The sequence below is a fragment of the Salvelinus sp. IW2-2015 genome, linkage group LG4q.1:29 (genome assembly GCF_002910315.2).
Source record: "Salvelinus sp. IW2-2015 linkage group LG4q.1:29, ASM291031v2, whole genome shotgun sequence".
Taxonomy (NCBI): Eukaryota; Metazoa; Chordata; class Actinopteri; order Salmoniformes; family Salmonidae; genus Salvelinus; species Salvelinus sp. IW2-2015.
The window spans coordinates 74,282,948-74,303,562 of record NC_036842.1 but is presented as its reverse complement, the minus strand read 5'-3'; the positions used below and the strand labels follow the sequence as shown (position 1 = coordinate 74,303,562).

Sequence of the window (20,615 nt, the reverse complement as noted above, 5' to 3'; positions counted from 1 at the left end):
GGTACTTAAGCACCTTATAACGACCCATCCACTGGCGACCTGTATGCCCTAAAGTCGGCTGGCCACTCGCTACAGTGTTCGTTCGTCGGTACCCACGGGCTCCAGGTCATCTACAAGGCTACTAGCTAGGGTATTAAATGTTGCCGCCTGATTATATCTCTTCAGTTCACTGGTCACGATGGCTACCACCCACACTGCAACACGCGCTCCAGCAGGTGTATATCTCACTGATCATCCCTAAAGCCAAAACCTCTATTTGGAACGCCTTTCCTTCCAGTTCTCTGCTGCCTGCGACTGGAACGAATTGCAAAAATCTCTGAAGTTGGAGACTTTATTCTCCTCAACAACTTTAAAAAATCGGCTATCCGAGAACAGCTAACCGATCGCATGGCAGCTGTACATAGTCCATCTGAAACTACCCACCCAATTTACCTACCCTCAACCCCCCATACTGCTTTTATTTATTTACTTTTCTGCTCTTTTGTACACCAGTATCTCTTCTTGCACATGATCATCTGATGATTTATCACTCCAGTGTTAATCTGCTAAATTGTAATTATTCGATTTATTGCCTACCTCATGCCTTTTGCACACATTGTATATAGATTCTCTTTTTTCTACCATGTTATTGACTTGTTTATTGTTTACTCCATGTGTAACTCTGTGTTGTCTGTTCACACTGCTATGCTTTATCTTGGCCAGGTCGCAGTTGCAAATGAGAACTTGTTCTCAACTAGCCTACCTGGTTAAATAAAGGTGAAATAAAAAATAAATAAAAAAATAAAAAAAATTGATTCAGTGTGTGAAAGCTTGGAACTGTTGTTGATGATGTAACAGTATAGCTTCTTTCCCTGACTGCCCAAGCTGAGCTATAACCAAGGACCCTATGAAGGGATTTCACATCTGCTACACATGCTTGGCTAAAGAGAGGCATAAATTAGGTGACCAAGGTGATTTTCATTTCAATGCCCGATTTATCCTGAAATGCCCTTCATTCGAGGCCCTTTCAGGGCTCGACATTAACGCTTGTCCTCTTGTGCAGGACAAGTAATAAAATAAAATAAAACATTAGGAACACCTGCTCTTTCCATGACATAGACTGACCAGGTAAATCCATACGAAAGCTTTGAGCCCTTATTGATGTCACTAAATCGACTTCAATCAGTGTAGACGAAGGGGAGGCGACAGGTTGGGGCAACTCAATATTAGGAAGGTGTTCCTAATGTTTTATCCACTCAGTGTAGATTTCAATTGTCAAAGTGTAGGTGAAAAGCATATTGGCTACAGCCTCATATCCAAACCAATGCTGACATAAGGAGGGATCCAGAACATGTAGCCAGACTTTAATGAGACTTTTAATAACATAAAAATAGGCTAAACACCAGTTATGTTTTTACAAATATAATGAAGGATGATCAGCATTAACGTCTAAACGGCGTGATTCTGTCGACATACTGGAGGCACGGTTCGTTCAGATCAAATGGTCACAAGACCAGAGAGTTAAGGACAGCGCCTGTTGCGCACACCTTGAATCTGAGTGGAGGCGGTCAGCATTTATGAAGCATGTCTTACCTTGTTTAAAAGTAGCCAAGCCTAGCCTAGCGATGCCTAACCTAGCCTAGCGAAGCCTAACCTAGCGATGCCTAACCTAGCGAAACCTAGCCTAGCGAAGCCTAACCTAGCGATGCCTAACCTAGCCTAGCGAAGCCTAACCTAGCCTAGCGATGCCTAGCCTAGCGAAACCTAGCGATGCCTAGCCTAGCGAAGCCTAACCTAGCGAAAGCCTACCTAGCAAGCCTAACCTAGCGAAGCCTAACCTACCCTATCGAAGCCTAACTAGCCTAGCGATGCCCTAACCTAGCCTAGCCTAACCTAGCGATGCCTAACCTAGCTAGCGATGCCTAACCTAGCCTAGCGAAACCTAGCCTAGCGATGCCTAACCTAGCCAATCGAAAACCTAGCCTAGCAATGCCTAACTAGCCTAGCGAAACCTAGCCAAGCGAAGCTAGCGAAAATATAACCATAGAAAATGTTGAGGGAATTATCTTTTAACCACTTAATGACGTTGAAACCAGCATTTTCATTAGGTTCTATTGGTTTTCAAATCAACTGTATTTTATTGTCCAGAGGCCAAAGGCATCATCCTACTCACACATTAAGATTAGTAAACCCCCCCCAAACAGACGAGCCAAACGTGTTTTGGAACACTTCACATGTTATCCTTTTGTCAATAGGGGGAGCTGTTAGCACTATTTCTTTTTTTACATTTCCAAATTAAACTGCCTCGTACTCAATTCTTGCTCGTACAATATGCATATTATTATTACTATGGATAGAAACAATCTCTAGTTTCTAAAACCGTTTGAATTATGTCTGTGGGTGAACCAGAACTCTTTCTACAGCGAAAAATCATGACAGGACATGCGAAGGTCAGAAAAATAGTCTCTGTTCTCAGATCAGTTTAAAGCTCTGTGTGTGCCCTATGGTCGAAATGAACTGCACCCGCCTTCCCCTGGATGTCAGTAACCAATGAGAAGTGGAATGGAGTCTCTACGTATTTCTCAGAAGTTATAAAAAAGGCAAGGAGTGACATGTTTCCTTCTTTTGGACGCTCGCCAAGGCGCAAGAGAGGACATCAGAATGGCATGTTGAAAAGCTCTTGTTATCGGCCTAAGATATATCCGTCTGTGATTTAATTCTATATAGGTGTTAGAAACATCATAACGAAGTTATTTGAAAACCGATTTTATATCAGTTTATCGAGTATATTGCTATTTTCGGAATTTTTCGTAGATTGCGTTTGAGGATTTTGGACATGTGTTGTGCCACGTAGCTATTGTTAGCTGCTAGTTCCGAAGTTGAAGAGACGTTACAACAAAGCAACGATTCTTTTGGACAAAGCACAACTTGCCCAAGATTCTGATGGAAGCTCGTCCAAAAGTAAGAGCTATTATAGATTTTATTCCGTATTTATGTGGAAAAATGTAAACGCATTTGTCGGCCATTATTGCTGGCACTAGTCTGGCTGTAACGCACACTGTATGTCAGTAACGTTAATTTTAAAAATCTAAATCAGCGGTTGCATTAAAAACTAATGCATCTTTCATTAGCTGTCCAACCTGTATTTTTTTAGTCAATCTAATCGATAAATAATCGTAAACTTAGGTGCCTTTCCAAGATGGCCGGCCAGAATGCATGCCAGTTTTGACTGATTACTTTGCAATTCCACGATTTGTGATGCTAAATATGCACATTTTTCGAACAAACTCTATATGCATTGTGTAAATATGATGTTACAGGACTGTCATCTGAAGAATTCTGAGAAGGTTAGTGAAAAAATTAATATATTTTGGTGGTGATAACGTTATCGCTCTTTTTGCCTTGAAATTCAATGCTGGGGTGATGTTAGCTCATGTGGTATGCTAATATAACGATATATTGTGTTTTCGCTGTAAAAACACTTAGAAATCTGAAATATTGTCTGGATTCACAAGATCTGTGTCTTTCAATTGCTGTATGCTGTGTATTTTTAAGAAATGTTTATGATGAGAATTAGGTAATACACGTTGCTCTCTTTGTTATTCTAGTCGCTTTGGTGAGTTTTGTGATAGTGGCTGCAATGGTAAACTATGATTTATACCTGAAAAATGCACATTTTTCTAAAAAAACATATGCTATACCATAAATATGTTATCAGACTGTCATCTTATGAAGTTGTTTCTTGGTTAGTGGCTATATATATATCTTTATTTAGTCGAATTAGTGATAGCTACTGATGGAGTAAAAAAGTGGTGGAGTAAAAAAAGTGGTGTCTTTTGCTAACGTGGTTAGCTAATAGATTTACATATTGGGTCTTCCCTGTAAAACATTTTAAAAATCAGAAATGATGGCTGGATTCAAAAGATCTGTATCTTTCATCTGGTGTCTTGGACTTGTGATTTAATGATATTTAGATGCTAGTATTTACTTGTGACGCTATGCTAGGCTATGCTAGTCAGCTTTTTTACTGTGGGGGGTGCTCCCGGATCCGGGTTTGGGAGGAACTAGAAGTTATCACATAAAATCATGTGCTTTAGGAACACTTCACATGTGAAATTCATGTTTTTTTTCCTGTAAGGACCATCCTAGTGGTTTTTATACAGTGTATCTGGCACATGAAACCGCTGTCGTGTGTGTGGTGAAATTTGAGAACGGTGTTTTCCCGCTAATTACATTTTGGAACATTCGCATGTAGGCCTATAAATAGCCTTCAGCCATGTGCGTATTGTTGAGTTTATAATATGAAGAAATACAAGCGTCAACATTTTAACCTAAACGGTCTGATATGTTGCATCAGCCTCATAGCTTTTTTACATAAAAAAAAATAAAATAAACGGTTGTATGAATTTTTACTCTGTCATATCAGAGTCAAATTAATCGCTATTGCCTCGTCCATGGCGAAATAACTTAATGTAAGAGTTTAAGAATGTCCGTTGTTTTTTAAAATCCTTTCTACCATTTAAAATACACCTTTTTCTTTACTACAAAGCAGTTAAAAACTATTTTAAAATGCACTGTTCGCTGCGTTTCTGTCACATTTTCAACAACCCTCTTTAAAAAAAAAACACCCGGTCTGTTTTGAACCGTAGCCATATTTTATATCATCCGTGGGATGACGGGACCTCCTTAAATTTCGAGCCCTGGATGGAATTATTTTCTAAAGAAATAAAAAGTATCTGGTTTCACACCACAGACAACCTGACACCACAGATGACCTAACACCACAGACACAGCCTCTGACTCACGTTTCAAGCCCTGCCTTTGCTTTGTAGGGCTTCGTTTGACAGTGAGGTGCTTGTAAACAGACATGACCTATGGAGCAGAGTGGGCTGATGGACTACTGAATGCTTTCCTTTACATTTTTTATTTTACCTTTATTTAACTAGGCAAGTCAGTCAAGAACAAATTCTTATTTACAATGACGGCCTAGGAACAGTGGGTTAACTGCCTTGTTCAGGGGCAGAACGACAGATGTTTACCTTGTCAGCTCGGGGATTCGATCTAGCGACCTTTCGGTTACTAGTCCAACGTTCTAACCACTAGGCTACCTGCCACCAGGTACAGTTGCATACATATTGAACCGTTGGCAAGATAACCCTTAGCAGCAATATAGCTGCAATCGATGGACTATGTGCCCATACAAACTCAACAACAGGAATCTAGCCTATAGTGAGTTGTTGCTCCAGCTGTCGCTGATGTCTTGATAAGTTAGGACCCTGGGCTGTTACTCCCCAAAGCCCATTATGTCCGGTACCCCTCACCTCTCCATGACTCTTCCAGTAGTTCCACCCCCTCTGGGAGGATAATAGCTAGAGCAGTCCCACAGAGCAGGCCTGCCCCGAATATACTGACAAACTGCAGCCTTTTCTGTTGGGAGAGAAGGACACACACACACACCAAACACAGTCATTATTTTACAAACACACTGACCAACTGTTGTTTGATCTAGGAGGGAGAATGAATGTGTCAATATAATAACAGACGGTTACATTACGCATCAATATAACTTTATAAAGTCATACATTCAAACCGGTTAGAGAATCCAGTCGGCAGCCTATTTATGACTTATTTAATAGTTAAGATAACAAAATGTAGCAATCACAATCTTTTGAATATACTGACACATTTAGAAATATATAAATATTTTAATATTGAATGGGGGATGGATTAGCATCGGGAGAAGAGACCGTAGGAGGTTCTGTGCAAGTTACCGAAGGGGGAGAAACGGAGGGGATATAATGTTGAGAATTAAATGACTTACCTCAGAAAGTTTGATCAAAAGTGGAATCAAACCAAATAGAAAACATCCCAAAAACATCACAACGGATATCAAAATAATCGCTATTGCCTCGTCCATGGCGAAATAACTTAACGTAAGAGTTTAAGAATGTCCGATGTTGTTTTAAATCCTCTATAGCATTTAAATTACACCTTTTTCTGTACTACAAAGCAGTTTAAAAAAACTATTTTAAAATGCACTGTTGATCACGTCGCAGCGTGTTCTGTCACATTTTCAACAACCCTCTTTAAAAAAAACACCTAACCGTAGAAAAACCGAACTGAATCAAACGCAGAACCTACCGTCAGCTCCCTGAACTTGTGACAGTGGCGGAGTGCGTCTCCACTCTAGACTAGTTTCTTGTCCTCGTCTCCTCACCTTCATCTGTACTGACGTGAAAACACAGGATAGGTGAAAACAACGCGTTGGGAGTATATGCGGCTTGGGAGTTGATATGTAGTTTTTCCGTTCACCTTAGTGCAGGAGACAAGGAAAGAGAGCACTTTACGACTATAGATACACCCTGTCCCGCAAAGGCCGTCTTGTGGTACCTTTGGATATTAACTTCTAAAGATACCAATATCAACACTGAACTGAATAAAACACATAATGACCGATCAAATCACATTTTAATTGTCACACGCTTCATTAACGACAGGTGTAGATTAACAACGAAACGTTTATTTACGGGCCTTTCCCAACAATGCAGAATACAATGAAAAAATATATACAAATTAGCATAATGAATATATTCACACTGAGCAATCATAGCTTGGCTATATCTACATGCAGTATCGAGCCGATGTGCAGTGGTACAAGGTAATTGACACGATCTCAACTGTGAATGGTTCTGGCGCACCAAAGACAAGTGGGGGAAACCAACTTGAATTGTTGCATGTTGTTGTCCTCCGGTGACTAGCTAGCTAAAATTGTCCCCTTTCCTAAATTTGCCATGGATGAAGATAGTATCTCGGTCTCTCACGTAGTAACAAATACCCACCAACGAAATGTACTCTAGAGCTGGCTGAATATGTGTTGACGTATTGGAACATCGATGGGTTCCACATTCGCTTCAAGCTATGCTAACCTTAATATGGGTCAATTTGAAGAACGTTTTTGTTAACAATGAAAATCCATTCTTTAATAAAAATCCTGAACTGATTAATTGACGGGTTTTATGACATTACTCAATGACATTGAGCCCAATCTCAAATTCACTATTGAATGTGACACGAAACGTGTTCATTAACCTCGATATGTGGATTGAGAAATCAAATGGAACCCTGTTTTACAACTCTGTATAGAAAAGAAACGGACATAAATACTCTGAGCCATGAAAGAGGACTTCCAAGAAGCCAGTTTTTCAGACTGAGCCGTATATACCACTCCACAGAGGACTAACTAGAAAAAGCAGCAGAGATGCGCAATATATTTCCAAGTGGCTACTCTACGCAATATGTGGATGAAGCTATTAATTCGGCACTGGGGAAAACACGAGAGTTAAAAAAAACACACACAACATGTTCACCACCAAAAAAATACTTTGAACTCGTGCAAAGTGGGAGATGATGTCAAGAAACACTGGCATTTTTTAATCATCCGACCCAGTTTTGCCAGCTGAATTTATGCACCCACCACGTAGGAGATGTCGCAATTTACGTGACAAATTGGTCCATGTCAACTGCCAGACACAAAAGAAAATGAGGCAGGCTCGTTAACGCCCTCTTCCGAGTGGTAGCTGTAAATGCAGTATGCGCACAGGGCAACAATATGATGAAGTGTGAATATTTCTGCCACCCACATACAGGAAAACTGTTCCAAAAGAAATGCTATTACGTGCACCTCCACCCATGTTATCTACATGATTAAATGCCCACGTGGGCTGTGTTATGTAGGTAAAAAAAAACTCTCGTTCTCTCAAACAGAGAATTAGTGAACGTAAAAGTCCAATCAGGGGAAACGACAGGGATTATCCAGTCGCAGTACATTTTAATGACCAAAAACATGACATTTCCACCTTTAGATTTTGTGGCAAAGAGAAAGTCAAGATATCAGACAGGGGAGGTGATATTAATAATACTCTGAGCAAAATGTTTTTACACCCTCCAGACATTATTCCCAAAAGGCCTTAATAATGAAATTCCCGTACATGTTATGTTGTAAACGTGAACATAAACGAATGCCATCACTTCAGACTACTCTGCCGTTTTTTCTTGCACTGTACCCAACGATTTATGAAAACTTACTTGGTAGGTCGATGTCCTCATTGTGGTTTTACAGACGTGGTTAATACGTTTTATGTACACATTTTATTAGAATACTTATGAAATGCACATCCTTATATTTGGTAACATGTTTATTTTCCCGTCGACTCCAACCCTAGTCGATGCATTGAACAGATGTGGGTGAAGCAATGTCTACATAAGGGTGAAAATGAAAAACAAATGCTCTGAGGAAGGCCTTGAGGTGGATATGTGATGCTTGATAAAGAGCAGTGTGCAGTTTTTTTTTCTCTCTCAATTTATGACAACAACAAAAAAAAGACAGCGTTTTCATCTATTGAGATTCTAGTCATGAAATCTATGCAGCCTACTCAATCACTTTTTATAGCTATTGTTTACAGGCTTCCTGGACCGTGTACAGAGTTCCTCACCGAGTTCGCTGAATTCCTAATCGGACCATGTAGTCATGGCAGATAACATTCACATTTTTGGTGACTTCAATATTTCACATGGAAAAGTCCACAGACCCACTCCAAAAGGCTTTCAACGCCATCATTGACTCAGTGGGTTTTGTCCAACATGTCTCCGGAACCTACGCATTGCCACAGTCTTACCCTGGATCTAGTTTTGTCCCATGGGAGTAAATATTGTAGATACAAATTGTTTCCCCTTATAATCCTGGACTATGGGACTACCATTTTATTACGTTTGCAATCACAACAAATAATCTGCTCAGATCCCAACCAAGGATTATCAAAAGCCGCGCTATAAATGATTGGACAACGCAAAGATTCGTAGATGCCTTACCAAACTCCATCCACCTTACCAAGGACATTGGAGTACAAACATCAGTTAACCACCTGACTGAGGATCTAAATTTAACCTTGTGTAATACCCTAGATGCAGTCACACCTCTAAAAAGAAAAACCTTGATCACAAGAAATTAGCTCCCTGGTATACAGAAAATACCAGAGATCTGAGGCAAGCTCCCAGAAAATTGGAACGGAAATGGCTAGCTTGGAAAGTACCGTGCAATATCGAAGAGTCCTCACTGCTGCTCGATCAGCCTACTTTTCCAACCTAATCGAGGGGCGAATAAAAACTATCTAAAATCTATTTTTGATACTGTTGCAAAGTTAACTAAAAAGGAACATTCTCCTATTCCAACTAAACTACTGAAAGCGCTACTTCCTGTGCTTGTCCCTCCTATGTTGAACATAATTAACAGTTCCCTATCCTCCGGATCTGTACCAAACTCAGTAAAAGTGGCAGTAATAAAGCCTTTTCTGAAAAAGCCAAACCTTGACCATATATCGAATCTCCAATTACTATTAATGTATACGAAATGCTTCAGTCTGGTTTTAGACTCCATCATAGCACTGAGACTGCACTCGTGAAGGTGGTAAATTACCTTTTAATGGCGTCAGACCGAGGCTCTGCATCTGTCCTCGTGCTCCTAGACCTTATTGCCTCCATTGACACAATCGATTATCACATTCTTTTGGAGTGATTGGAAACCCTAATTGGTCTACACGGACATGTTCTTGTCTGGTTTAGATGTTATCTGTGGGTAAGATATCAGTTCGTCTCTGTGGATGGTTTGTCCTCTGACAAATCAACTGTACATTTCGGTGTTCCTCAAGGGTCCGTTTTAGGACCACTATTGTTTTCACTATATATTCTACGTCTTGGTGATGTCATTCGGAAACACAATGTCAACTTTCACTGCTATGCGGGCGACACACAGTTGTACATTTCGATGAAACATGGTGAAGCCCCAAAATCGCCCTCCCTGGAAGCCTGTGTTTCAGACATAAGGAAGTGGATGGCGGAAAATGTTTTACTTTTAAACTCGGACAAAACAGAGATGCTACATCTAGATCCCAAGAAACAAAGAGATCTGATGTTTGATCTGACAATTAATCTTGATGGTTGTACAGTCGTCTCAAATAAAACTGTGAAGGACCTCGGCGTTACTCTGAACCCTGACCTCTCTTTTGACGAACATATCAATAATATTTCAAGGGCAGCTTTTTTCCATCTTCATTAGATTGCAAAAAACAGAAACCTTTTGTCCAAAAATGATCCAGAAAAGCTAACCCATGCTTTTGTCACTTCTAGATTAGACTACTGCTTATCCGGCTTTCCAGATAAGGGACAAAATAAACTTCAGTTGATGCTAAACACAGCTGCTAGAATCTTGACTAGAACCCAACATTTTTATCATATTACTCCAGTGCTAGCTTCTCTACACTGGCTTCCTGTTAAGGCTAGGGCTGATGTCAAGGTTTTGCTGGTAGGAGTACAAAGCACTCCTACCCATCTCTCCGATTTGGTCCTGTCGTACATACCTACACGTACGCTACAGTCACAATACACAGGCCTCCTTACTGTCCCTAGAATTTCTCCTATAGAGCTCCATTTTTATGGAATGGTCTGCCTATCCACGTGAGAGACGCAGACTCGGTCTCAACCTTTAAGTCTTTACTGAAGACTCATCTCTTCAGTAGGTTCTATGATTGAGTGTCTGGCCCAGGAGTGTGAAGATGAACAGCATGGCACTGGAGTGACTGTCCTTGCTGTCTCTGCCTGGCCTGCTCCGCTCTCTTCACTGTGATTCTCCACCTTTTTATTCATTTATTGAACCTTTATTTAACTAGGCAAGTCATTTAAGAACAAATTCTTATTTTCAAATGATGGCCTACGAAACAGTGGGTTAAACTGCCTTGATCAGGGGCAGAACGACAGATTTGTTTTACCTTGTCAGCTCTGGGATTCGATCTTGCAACCTTTCGGTTACAAGTCCAACGCTCTAACCACTAGGCTACCTGCCGTCCCTACACTCTAACCACTAGGCTACCTGCCGTCCCTACACTCTAACCACTAGACTACCTGCCGTCCCTACACTCTAACCACTAGACTACCTGCCGTCCCTACACTCTAACCACTAGACTACCTGCCGCCCCTACACTCTAACCACTAGGCTACCTGCCGTCCCTACATACATTTCACCTGCACGTAACACCACTAAGTTATGTTAGTTATTGTCTGCAACACCTGCCTGTTGCAGAGGGAAGCATTATTTTTGGTTGAAGGGTTTCCACTTCCTGGGGTTATTTGACCAGTTAATTCACTTGTTCATTTTGTACCTGTTGACAGGCACCTGTCCTTGATTTGATTGATTTCACCATACAAGTGACACTACTAGATCACTACACTAGCGAAACAGAGAGAGTGAGGGATGANCCCTACACTCTAACCACTAGGCTACCTACCGTCCCTACACTCTAACCACTAGGCTACCTACCGTCCCTACACTCTAACCACTAGGCTACCTACCGCCTCTGACCCTAGTATGTGGGCTGAGTCTGTCTTACTAGTGCTCTTCCATTCCATCCCTAAGAGGGGTGCATCACGTCGTGCCAGGATTTTTTCACTATACTCGACGACTGGGTTGAGTCACTGACGTGATCCTACTGTCCGGTTTTGTGCGATGGATGAGATCTTTGTGGGCTATACTCAGCCTTGTCTCATAGTAGTACGTTGGTGGTCTGTTGATATCCCTCTAGTGGTGTGGGGGCTATGCTTTGGCAAAGTGGGTTGGGTTTAATCCTGCCTGGTTGGCCCTGTCCGGGGGTATCGTCGGACAGGGCCTGTTCCCCCGACACCCCGTCTCAGCCTCCAGTATCTATGCTGCAATAGTCTACGTGCCGGGGGACTAGGTATCTGGTGTCCTGGGTGAACTTAAGTCTCTCGCTCGCTCTACCTTTGGAAGCTCGACAATGAAAAGCCAACTGACATTTACTCCTGAGGTGCTGACCTGTTGCACCCTCTACAACCACTGTGATTATGATTTGACCCTGCTGGTCATCTATGAACATTTGAACATCTTGGCCATGTTCTGTTATAATCTCCACCCGGCACAACCAGAAGAGGACTGGCCACCCCTCAGAGCCTGGGTTCCTCTCTAGGTTTCTTCCTAGGTTCCTGCCTTTCCAGGGAGTTTTTCTGCCGATGTAAAAAAAAAAAGGCCTTAGAAATAAATTTGAATTGATCCGACTCTGGGTAAGTAAAAAGGGCATTATTGCCAATGTAACCGATGTGAAATGGCTAGCTAGTTAGCGGTGGTGTGCGCTAATAGCGTTTCAATCGGTGACGTCACTCGCTCTGAGACCTGAAGTAGTTGTTCCCCTTGCTCTGCAAGGGCGGCGGCTTTTGGGTAACGATGGGTGTCAGTTGTTGATGTGTGCAGAGGGTCCCTGGTTCAAACCCAGGTAGGGGCGAGGAGAGGGACGAAAGTTAAACTGTTACACCAACATTTCATACTGACCCTTTAATGAGGGAGGGGGATCCCTTTCAGTGTGATTTCTTTTAATAGAAATTAAAATATCATCAGTAGATAAAATGGTTGAAAATGTTTTCAATTTTTACTTAATTCAGGAAAAGGACATATGCAATGTTAACACTCTTACCTAGAAACATTCAGAGTTTTCGAAGACAATTCATCATACATTTCAGAGGTATTAAACACCGCTGAGAGGAAAGCTCAGAGTTATGACTTAAGAGTTCTAGAACACTGGTTCAAATGGAGTCCAAACGGTCAGGGAGGTGTGTGTGTGTGTGTGTGTGTATGTGTGTATATATGTGTGTGTATGTGTGTGTATGTGTATATATGTGTGTGTGTGTATGTGTCTGTCTGTGTGTGTTGTGTTTCTTATATGTGTGTGTATGTGTTATATATGTGTGTGTGTGTGTATGTGTATATATGTGTTTGTGTGTGTGTGTATGTTGTATATATGTGTGTGTGTGTCGTATGTGTGTAATATATGTGTGTGTATGTGTATATATGTGTGTGTGTGTGTGGTTGTTGTGTATACTATGTGTGTGTATGTTGTGTGTGTATGTGTCTGTCTGTGGTGTGTGTGTGTTCTATATGTGTGTGTATGTGTATATATTGTGTGGTGTGTGTGTGTAATGTGTATATATGTGTGTGTGTGTGTGTGTATGTGTGTGTGTATGTGTGTGTGTATGTGTGTGTCAAACAGTTTCAAATCAATGCCTTGCTTGGACATTATAGACTAGTGGATAATCTAACAGTGACATATTTTTTTGTTTGTTGCTGTGGCCACATTTCAGTATCAACAGTGTCGTAATTATTAGTGCACACCATAGCAAAATGTTTTGCAACGACAAAACAATTGCTTTTCTTAAAAATCGGGCAAGTTCAGGGGGTGTATTCATTATGACAATTCTGTTTCAAAACGTTTTGCAACAGAAACGGTTTACTCCAAAACGGGAAAACGCTTTGCAATGGAAAAAAAACGACAGTTTCTATTGGACAATTCAGGTAAGGTCCCTCCCCGTTTCAATCTGTTTGCTCTCGTTTGGTTCTTAAGAGGTAAAAATAGTTTCCGTTGCAAGATGTAATGAATAAACCCCCCCTGTCTTTTCCTGTACATTATCTTCTGTTTAGTGCCTAATGAATATGACCCAAGTTTCTGTCACAGCAATACGAGTGTAATCATACCGAGGCTCATTATTGTCCAGTGGAAATTAGAATAGCCCCAAAAAGGTAAATTAGAGCATATATAACCTACAACACTGAGTAGCTTAAAAAAAAACAGATCGTTCACATTATATATCAGTGTCAAATCATAACATTTGTTCATTTGATAGTTACAGGTTATTATTATAACTACATACATGGTTGTACCTGCTGCTGTGGCAATACGGAAGTCTGACTGTGTTCAAATAGGCCGTACCCACAGGGCTGTCTGTGCCAGAAGGAGAAGACAATAATATGACATATAATACAATAGATATGCTATTTATAATAATAGTAATATACACTGAGTGGACAAAACATTAAGAACACCTGCTCTTTCCATGACAGACTGACCAGGTGAATCCAGGTGAAAGCTATGATCCCTTATTGATGTCACTTGTTAAATCCACTTCAATCTGTGTAGATGAAGGGGAGGAGACAGGTTAAAGAAGGATTTTTAACCCTTGGGACATTTGACACATGGATTGTGTATGTGTGCCATTCAGAGGGTGAACGGGCAAGATCAAATATCTAAATGCCTTTGAACGGGGTATGGTAGTAGACGCCAGGCGCACCAGTTTGAGTGTGTCAAGAACTGCAACGCTGCTGGGTTTTTCACGCTGAACAGTTTCCCCTGTGTATCAAGAATGGTCCACCACCTTAAGGATATCCAGCCAACTTGACACAACTGTGGGAAGCATTGGCGTCAACACGGACCAGTATCCCTGTGGAAATTATTTTGACACATTGTAGAGTCCATGTCCTGACGGCTGTTCTGAGGGCAAGGGGGGAGGAGGGAGGGGGGCAACTCAATATTAGTGTGTTTGTAATGTTTTGTAACTCAGTGTATATATTATTATTATAATATATTATACTATTCTTACAGAACTACTGATACAAACGTAATGCCTTAAAATAAAAAATAAGTTGTTTAATACTGAGTGAGTCCATCATTTTAGTGTACAGAAACCGACAGTACATTATGTATATACTAGTACTATATATATATAGTACATCAAATCTGTACTATGCAGTAGATTTGTTACTTGGTTTAAGCACATTTCTCTTCAGGGGCTTCTGAACGAGCCGAAGTCACATCACAATAGGAAAGCTGCTCAGCATGTATTGGTTCAGTCCAGTGACGGACTTCCCAAATTAGCGCTAAGAAAAACAGGACATTTGTTCATTTCTATTTATGTATATCCACAATGTGGAACCAAGAGTTTTTAACACAAGTTAATTGTTTCTATCTAACAGTATATAGCACATGGCTCGGCTAAACCTGCTCTGAGAGGTACACTACGAAGCACGTTCAACGAGTTAGCCAGCTAACTGAATGGGCACGGTCTAGATGACTCAACAAAAAACACATATTTAACTGTAGCTTTCTTTATGAAACAGACAATCAATAGTTATTTCTTGTTTATCAAAGTTAGCTGGCTAACTAAATTGATCCTGTTTTGTAGTAGATCCCTGAAGGTTAAACGAGGCTATAAAAATCGGTTCTGCCTCACTTTGGGGAAAAAAACTAAGCTGGTCATTGGTTCCGTCAGTGGAATATTGTAACGAGTTGAAGAGAGCAACATGACATCATGATTATTGCAGAACAACTTGAAGTAAAGATATCATTTTTTAAATTATGGTTTTGGTATCATCCATTTAGATTTTACCAGATGAATGTGATTCCGTAGAAATTGCTAGTATTCTGTTCAACAACAATACACCTAAAATATCAATAAAAACATTGATCAAGTCTTACAGCATTAAGACTCATATTTACGCGTCCGAAAGGGCGTCCTATTCCCTATCACAGTACTGAGCCCTATGGGGCCCCGCCCAAAAGTAGTGCACTAAATAGGGGATGCCATGTGGGACACAACCGTTTTGCGCAGTCGGTCTGTTCCGTCCTGACTGAGCCGCGATATGTTTACATGTCACCATAGTAACCCACCGGGTTCAACAGCACTCCAGGTGACAGCTGGGAAACTGTCGTTTGTAACAATGCTCCGTAAATCATCTACACTGTTTACAATATACACCTCTACATGATGCAGTATCTATCGCTAGTCTCAATATTCACGTCGTAATTGGATGAGGCAGAATTGAAGACAATCCCTAAACCAATCAGAAGCCATCTAAAAACGGGACACAGGTTACAGAGTTGTCAGAAAGGAGAAAACCTTCCTACATCCAACAAAGATTATTATTATTATTATTATGTTTCCTAAATAAAACAAAACCAACCAACAGACAGTGAAACAACCTTTTGTACAGTGATTGTAAACACCAAAATAAAGAGGCTTGTCTTGAGATGAGAGTCACTAGAGGAGCTAGCTAGAACACAGAGGCAGTCCAGTCAGAGCAGGGGCCAGGCTCACAGAGACGGGCCAGTCAGAGCAGGGGCCAGGCTCACAGAGACGGGCCAGTCAGAGCAGGGGCCAGGCTCAACAGAGACGGGCCAGTCAGAGCAGGGGCCAGGGTCACAGAGACGGGCCAGTCAGAGCAGGGGCCAGGCTCACAGAGACGGGCCAGTCAGAGCAGGGGCCAGCTCAACAGAGACGGGCCCAGTCAGAGCAGGGCCAGGCCTCACAGAGACGGGCCAGTCAGAGCAGGGGCCAGGGTCACAGAGACGGGCCAGTCCGAGCAGGGGCCCAGGCTCACAGAGACGGGCCAGTCAGAGCAGGGGCCAGGGTCACAGAGACGGGCCAGTCAGAGCAGGGGCCAGGGTCACATTCAGGAGGCAAACGTTGTGGAACATTGTGGAACGTTGTGGAACGTTGTGGAACGTTGTAGATAGAAATGTTAAGAAAAGAGTTGACATGATTCCTTATTCCACATTTCAGAGAGCCGTATTTGTTCTACATAACATATTTATATCTGAAGGTTCAACAACGCTGTGTCCTCCCCCTGCTGAACGCGTCCATAGTAACAGGAAGGAGAGGCCTGGGGGAAACTACAGGTCACAGACCAAGAGTTCAAGGGTCGAGCTCTCCCTCTACCGAAGAACACGGTCCCACAGAGTCCTAGCCGGAGGAGGCTGAGGTTGCACAATTACAGAAACTTTCTCAAAGTTCCTAGGTTTTTCCCCCCAGAAATCCCTTATTCCAATAAACTTCTAACCAACATATTGAAAAACCTGCGAACTCTGGGACAATTTTGGGAATTTTTTGCAACCATAGTTGTGGGATGAAAAACAGGGTAGAGGTTGGGCTGTCATATCCACTTCATATCTGCTTCCTGGGGGCGTCCTCCTCTCCACTAGGGGCTCTGGACTGCCTTCAGTTATGTTAGGGCGGCTCCATTAGGGCTCAGTCTGGAGCCGCAGTCCCACTACAGTCGCTCAGGGCAGAACAGGCCAGAAGACAGAGCGACCTTGTTGTTACGAGGGACAGTATCCATGTTCCATGATCCATCCATCCATCCACAGTAGTTTTTTAAGTTTTTTTTTTATGTCGAAAACAAGTAGTTAATTGATTATTAAAGTTTTCAGACCAACTTAAAAATAACCATGCCTAAAAATAAATACCATTTCCAAAAAAAAGGCTATTTTACAAATCCAGAGTTTTTGTTGCTGAACAACAAAAATGAAAAGCAGAGGAGTGTTAAGTTCAGTTTGTTACAGTGGTCGTCGTCATGGTGACCACATTCCTTTTTTTATTTATTTTTTTACACAGGGTTGGAACCACCCAGAGACTCCCGGAGACCGTCGGGACAGAGCAGGGGGAGACCAAGACAGGAGAACAGTGTGCGTGTTGTGTGTGTGTGTGTGTGTTGTGTGTGATGGCTGTGTGTGTGTTATGTGTGTGTGTGTGTGTTGTGTGGTGCTGTGTGTGGATGTTGTGTGATGTGCTGTATGCTGACAGACATTCCTCCTCCTCCTCTTCTTCATCTTCTCATATTAGGCTGCTTATTGTGACGAAGCCTCTAGGGCACAGAGACGATTAGGGGTGCAGGCAGAACAGGCAAAGGATTATGGGAAGGAAAGATCTCTCCTTCACAGTCAGCGCTAGATCAATAGTTGTAAGGGAGAGTTACCCGTCCTTTAGTAGACACACTGTGTGTGTGTGTGTGGTGTGTGTGGTGTGGTGTGTGGTGTGTGGTGTGTAGACAATGTAATAGTCTGTTCAGGACTTCAAGGTTAGTGGTCTATCCATGTCTTTTAAAGCTGTGTCCGTCCGTTTCAGCTCTGTAGCTTAACACACTAGGTCAGTGCATCCATCCACTCGGGTGAAATTAAACTTTAGTTTCTGCCATCTCAGTCTCATCTTCTCTCTCCCCGTCCTCCGTCTCCACCCTGACAGCCGTCTCCGGCGTCCCCTGACGTCAGTGCCGCACCTCGTTAGCGAGAAGACTGTCCTCGCCACTCTGGAAGAAAAAGGAGAATACTTTATTGTCCAATCACTTGCAGAGTAAGAGGAACTTATCTTTATGCTCACAACAACCCAATCCCCCCGAGGACACACACACACGAGGAGTTGGAAGTTAAGCTGCAGGGCAGCACCCCCCGGGAGAAATTACAAGAATTGAAGCGCCTTGCTCAAAGGGCACGTCGGCAGGCTACCTGGAAGTCGGCCTCATTGAGGCTGTTCCCCACTTGGATGATCTCCTCGTCCTGCGAACCCTCGCTGACCCCGCTGCCAGCCGAACCCAGCTCGTCTAAGCTGGGGTCCTGGAGGACCGAGGCAATGTACATCTGCTGTTGTTGGGAAAGAAGAAGAAGAGAGGAGGGATAGAAAGGAGGAGAAAGGTCAGGGAGAGGTCGTCGAGGCTGAGGAAACGGTACTTACTGCTGACTTATTGAAGGGAGAGGTAGTCTAGGCTGAGGAAACGGTACATACTGCTGACTTATTGGAGGGAGAGGTAGTCTAGGCTGAGGAAACGGTACTTACTGCTGACTTATTGAAGGGAGAGGTAGTCTAGGCTGAGGAAACGGTACTTACTGCTGACTTATTGAAGGGAGAGGTAGTCTAGACTGAGGAACTTCGGTGCTAGTTGGTATAGTTAATATTACATGCCTTCTATATTGAAGGACTACACCCATGGGTCTCTAGCTTCGTGTCGCTGATGGAAACCCTCTCTCTCGTACTGAGCCTTATCGAAGGAGAGGTGTGGTTCATAGACTGACTTACTTGAAGGGATGAACGGGTTAGACTTAGACTGAGGCAGACAGGGGTCAGGTACTTTCTTAAAACTGCTCGGACTATAAAAGGGACGAGAGCGGTTTTCGTGCGGCTGACGGGAACCGGTTCGGCCTTATACCCACATCTTCTCCGCTTAGTCGCATCTGTGGGTAGGGGGGGGGGCGCCACGAGATGTTAATGGGAGAAAATAAACACACACAATGGTATAATACGCGTTGAAGTCAAGAAAGGTTTACCGCATAACACCTTTAGCCAAATTACATTTAAACCAGTTTATTCATCCTAATTTTCCTGACATTTAATCAGTTAGTAATACAATTCCCTCTATAGGTTCAGCTTAGACACACTTCTATTAATCTTCAAATGCCATGTCGAAAATGCTCAGGAATATAGTAGAGATAACATTATTTACTTTCAGCTCTTATTCTTCATCCATAGCGCTTCTCCCATTGTAGTCAGCTTATAGTTTTACCATGCTACCACTCAATTTGATATATTTGGTTAAGCATTTGCCTTTATAATCAGTATCTAACTTGGGCTTCTCAAGTTTTTTCATCGGTAGCCTTTCCCACAAGCTTCCCACATAGTTGGGTGAATCTTTTGGCCCACTTCTTCTCTCCGTGACAGAGCTGCGCTGTAACTGAGTCTGTTGGATTTTGTTAGGGCCTTTCCTTGCTCCGGTTTTAGTTTATTAGTTACACGTGGTTTCCGCTTATGAGCAACCCCTTCTACCAGAATAGTTTGCTAAGCTCTTTTTTTTCTTTTTTGGGGGGGGCGGGGGGATCCCCTTAGAAGGCGTCCCTTACAATTCTAAATCACAATAGCTAAATGTTCCATGTTATGACCATCTTAAAAGAATTCCATAAGTTATGGCCATCTTAAAACAATTCCATAAGTTATGACCATCTTAAAACAATTCCATATGTTATGACCATCTTAAAACAATTCCATATGTTAGCTTGGATAGTCTACAGGCAACAGACTGAAGAGCAGGCCAGTGTGAGGGAGAGAGAGAGGAGGAGGGGGGGGTTAGGCAGAACTGTGTTCATATGCCTTGGTTATCTGTATCTCGCAATGTCTAGTCTTGTATGCCTCTCAAATTCCCCTCAGTAGCCTAAAGTACACCTCTTCTTATGTGGTTTTATTTAAAATTACACAACTTTCCCCAGGACTTCCTAGCCCATCATCTAGTTAGGATACAACAAGGAAAATAATCTGTTCTGTGATAACTGCACTGTAATTTGATTTGTGGGGAAAGCATCGTTTTTCGGTTAAGGATTTTTCTTAACGTTAACGATCCCAACGTTGTTTAAACCGTTTAAACGTTATCACCCCTGGCCATTAAATCCCGTAGAACCTAAGTTTCCCCCAATGAGATGTTAAGATTGTAATAACTTGTCTATAAATGCATAATATGACTCATATTGCATACAGGAGGATCCTTATGGTACAAGATAATTTGTTCTCAATTACTTTCCTGGTTAAATTAATGAAATAGAAAACACTTCAACATTATAAATAAGGAGAGTCTCTCTGGCTGGTGGGTGTTTTTACCTTGTAGTTGTGAGCGCTGAGATATTTGAAGTGTCCGAAGCAGACATGGGACAGGCAGACGATGATGGTGATGATCAGAACGATGAAGGTAAACATAGAGGTAGGGGCGGAGAAACCTGAGAGAGAGAGAGAGAGAGAGAGGGAGAGAGAGAGATGAAGAGGGAAAAAAAAGAGAAAGAGAAAAAGAGAGATGGAGAGAGAAAGAGATGGAGAGAGAGATGGAGATGAAGAGAGAGATGGAGAGAGAGCTCTCGCTCCTCTCCATCTCTCTCTCTCTCCTCTCTCTCTCTCTCTCGTCTCTCCTTTCTCTCTCTCTCCATCCTCATTCTCTCTTG

General features: G+C 42.2%; 2 protein-coding genes across 2 annotated transcripts in view; both read right to left on the bottom strand.

Moving 5' to 3' along the window:
• Window positions 1-6,278, bottom strand: part of LOC111962522 (zinc transporter ZIP9) — a 24,883-nt gene extending 18,605 nt beyond the window's left edge. The window contains exons 1-2 of the mRNA XM_023985667.2: window positions 5,801-6,278; window positions 5,301-5,406 (exon numbers count right to left, since the gene is read on the bottom strand). Coding sequence (XP_023841435.1) covers window positions 5,301-5,406; window positions 5,801-5,896 — 202 coding nt within the window. The 5' untranslated portion in view covers window positions 5,897-6,278. The remainder of the gene's footprint in view (window positions 1-5,300; window positions 5,407-5,800) is intronic.
• Window positions 6,279-17,444: 11,166 nt separating this feature from the next.
• The window catches only part of LOC111962523 (CSC1-like protein 2), a 4,356-nt gene continuing 1,185 nt past the window's right edge, over window positions 17,445-20,615 (bottom strand). Inside the window, 4 exon segments of the mRNA XM_070443109.1 lie at window positions 17,445-17,950; window positions 18,147-18,281; window positions 18,424-18,450; window positions 20,230-20,396. Coding sequence (XP_070299210.1) covers window positions 17,909-17,950; window positions 18,147-18,281; window positions 18,424-18,450; window positions 20,230-20,396 — 371 coding nt within the window. The 3' untranslated portion in view covers window positions 17,445-17,908.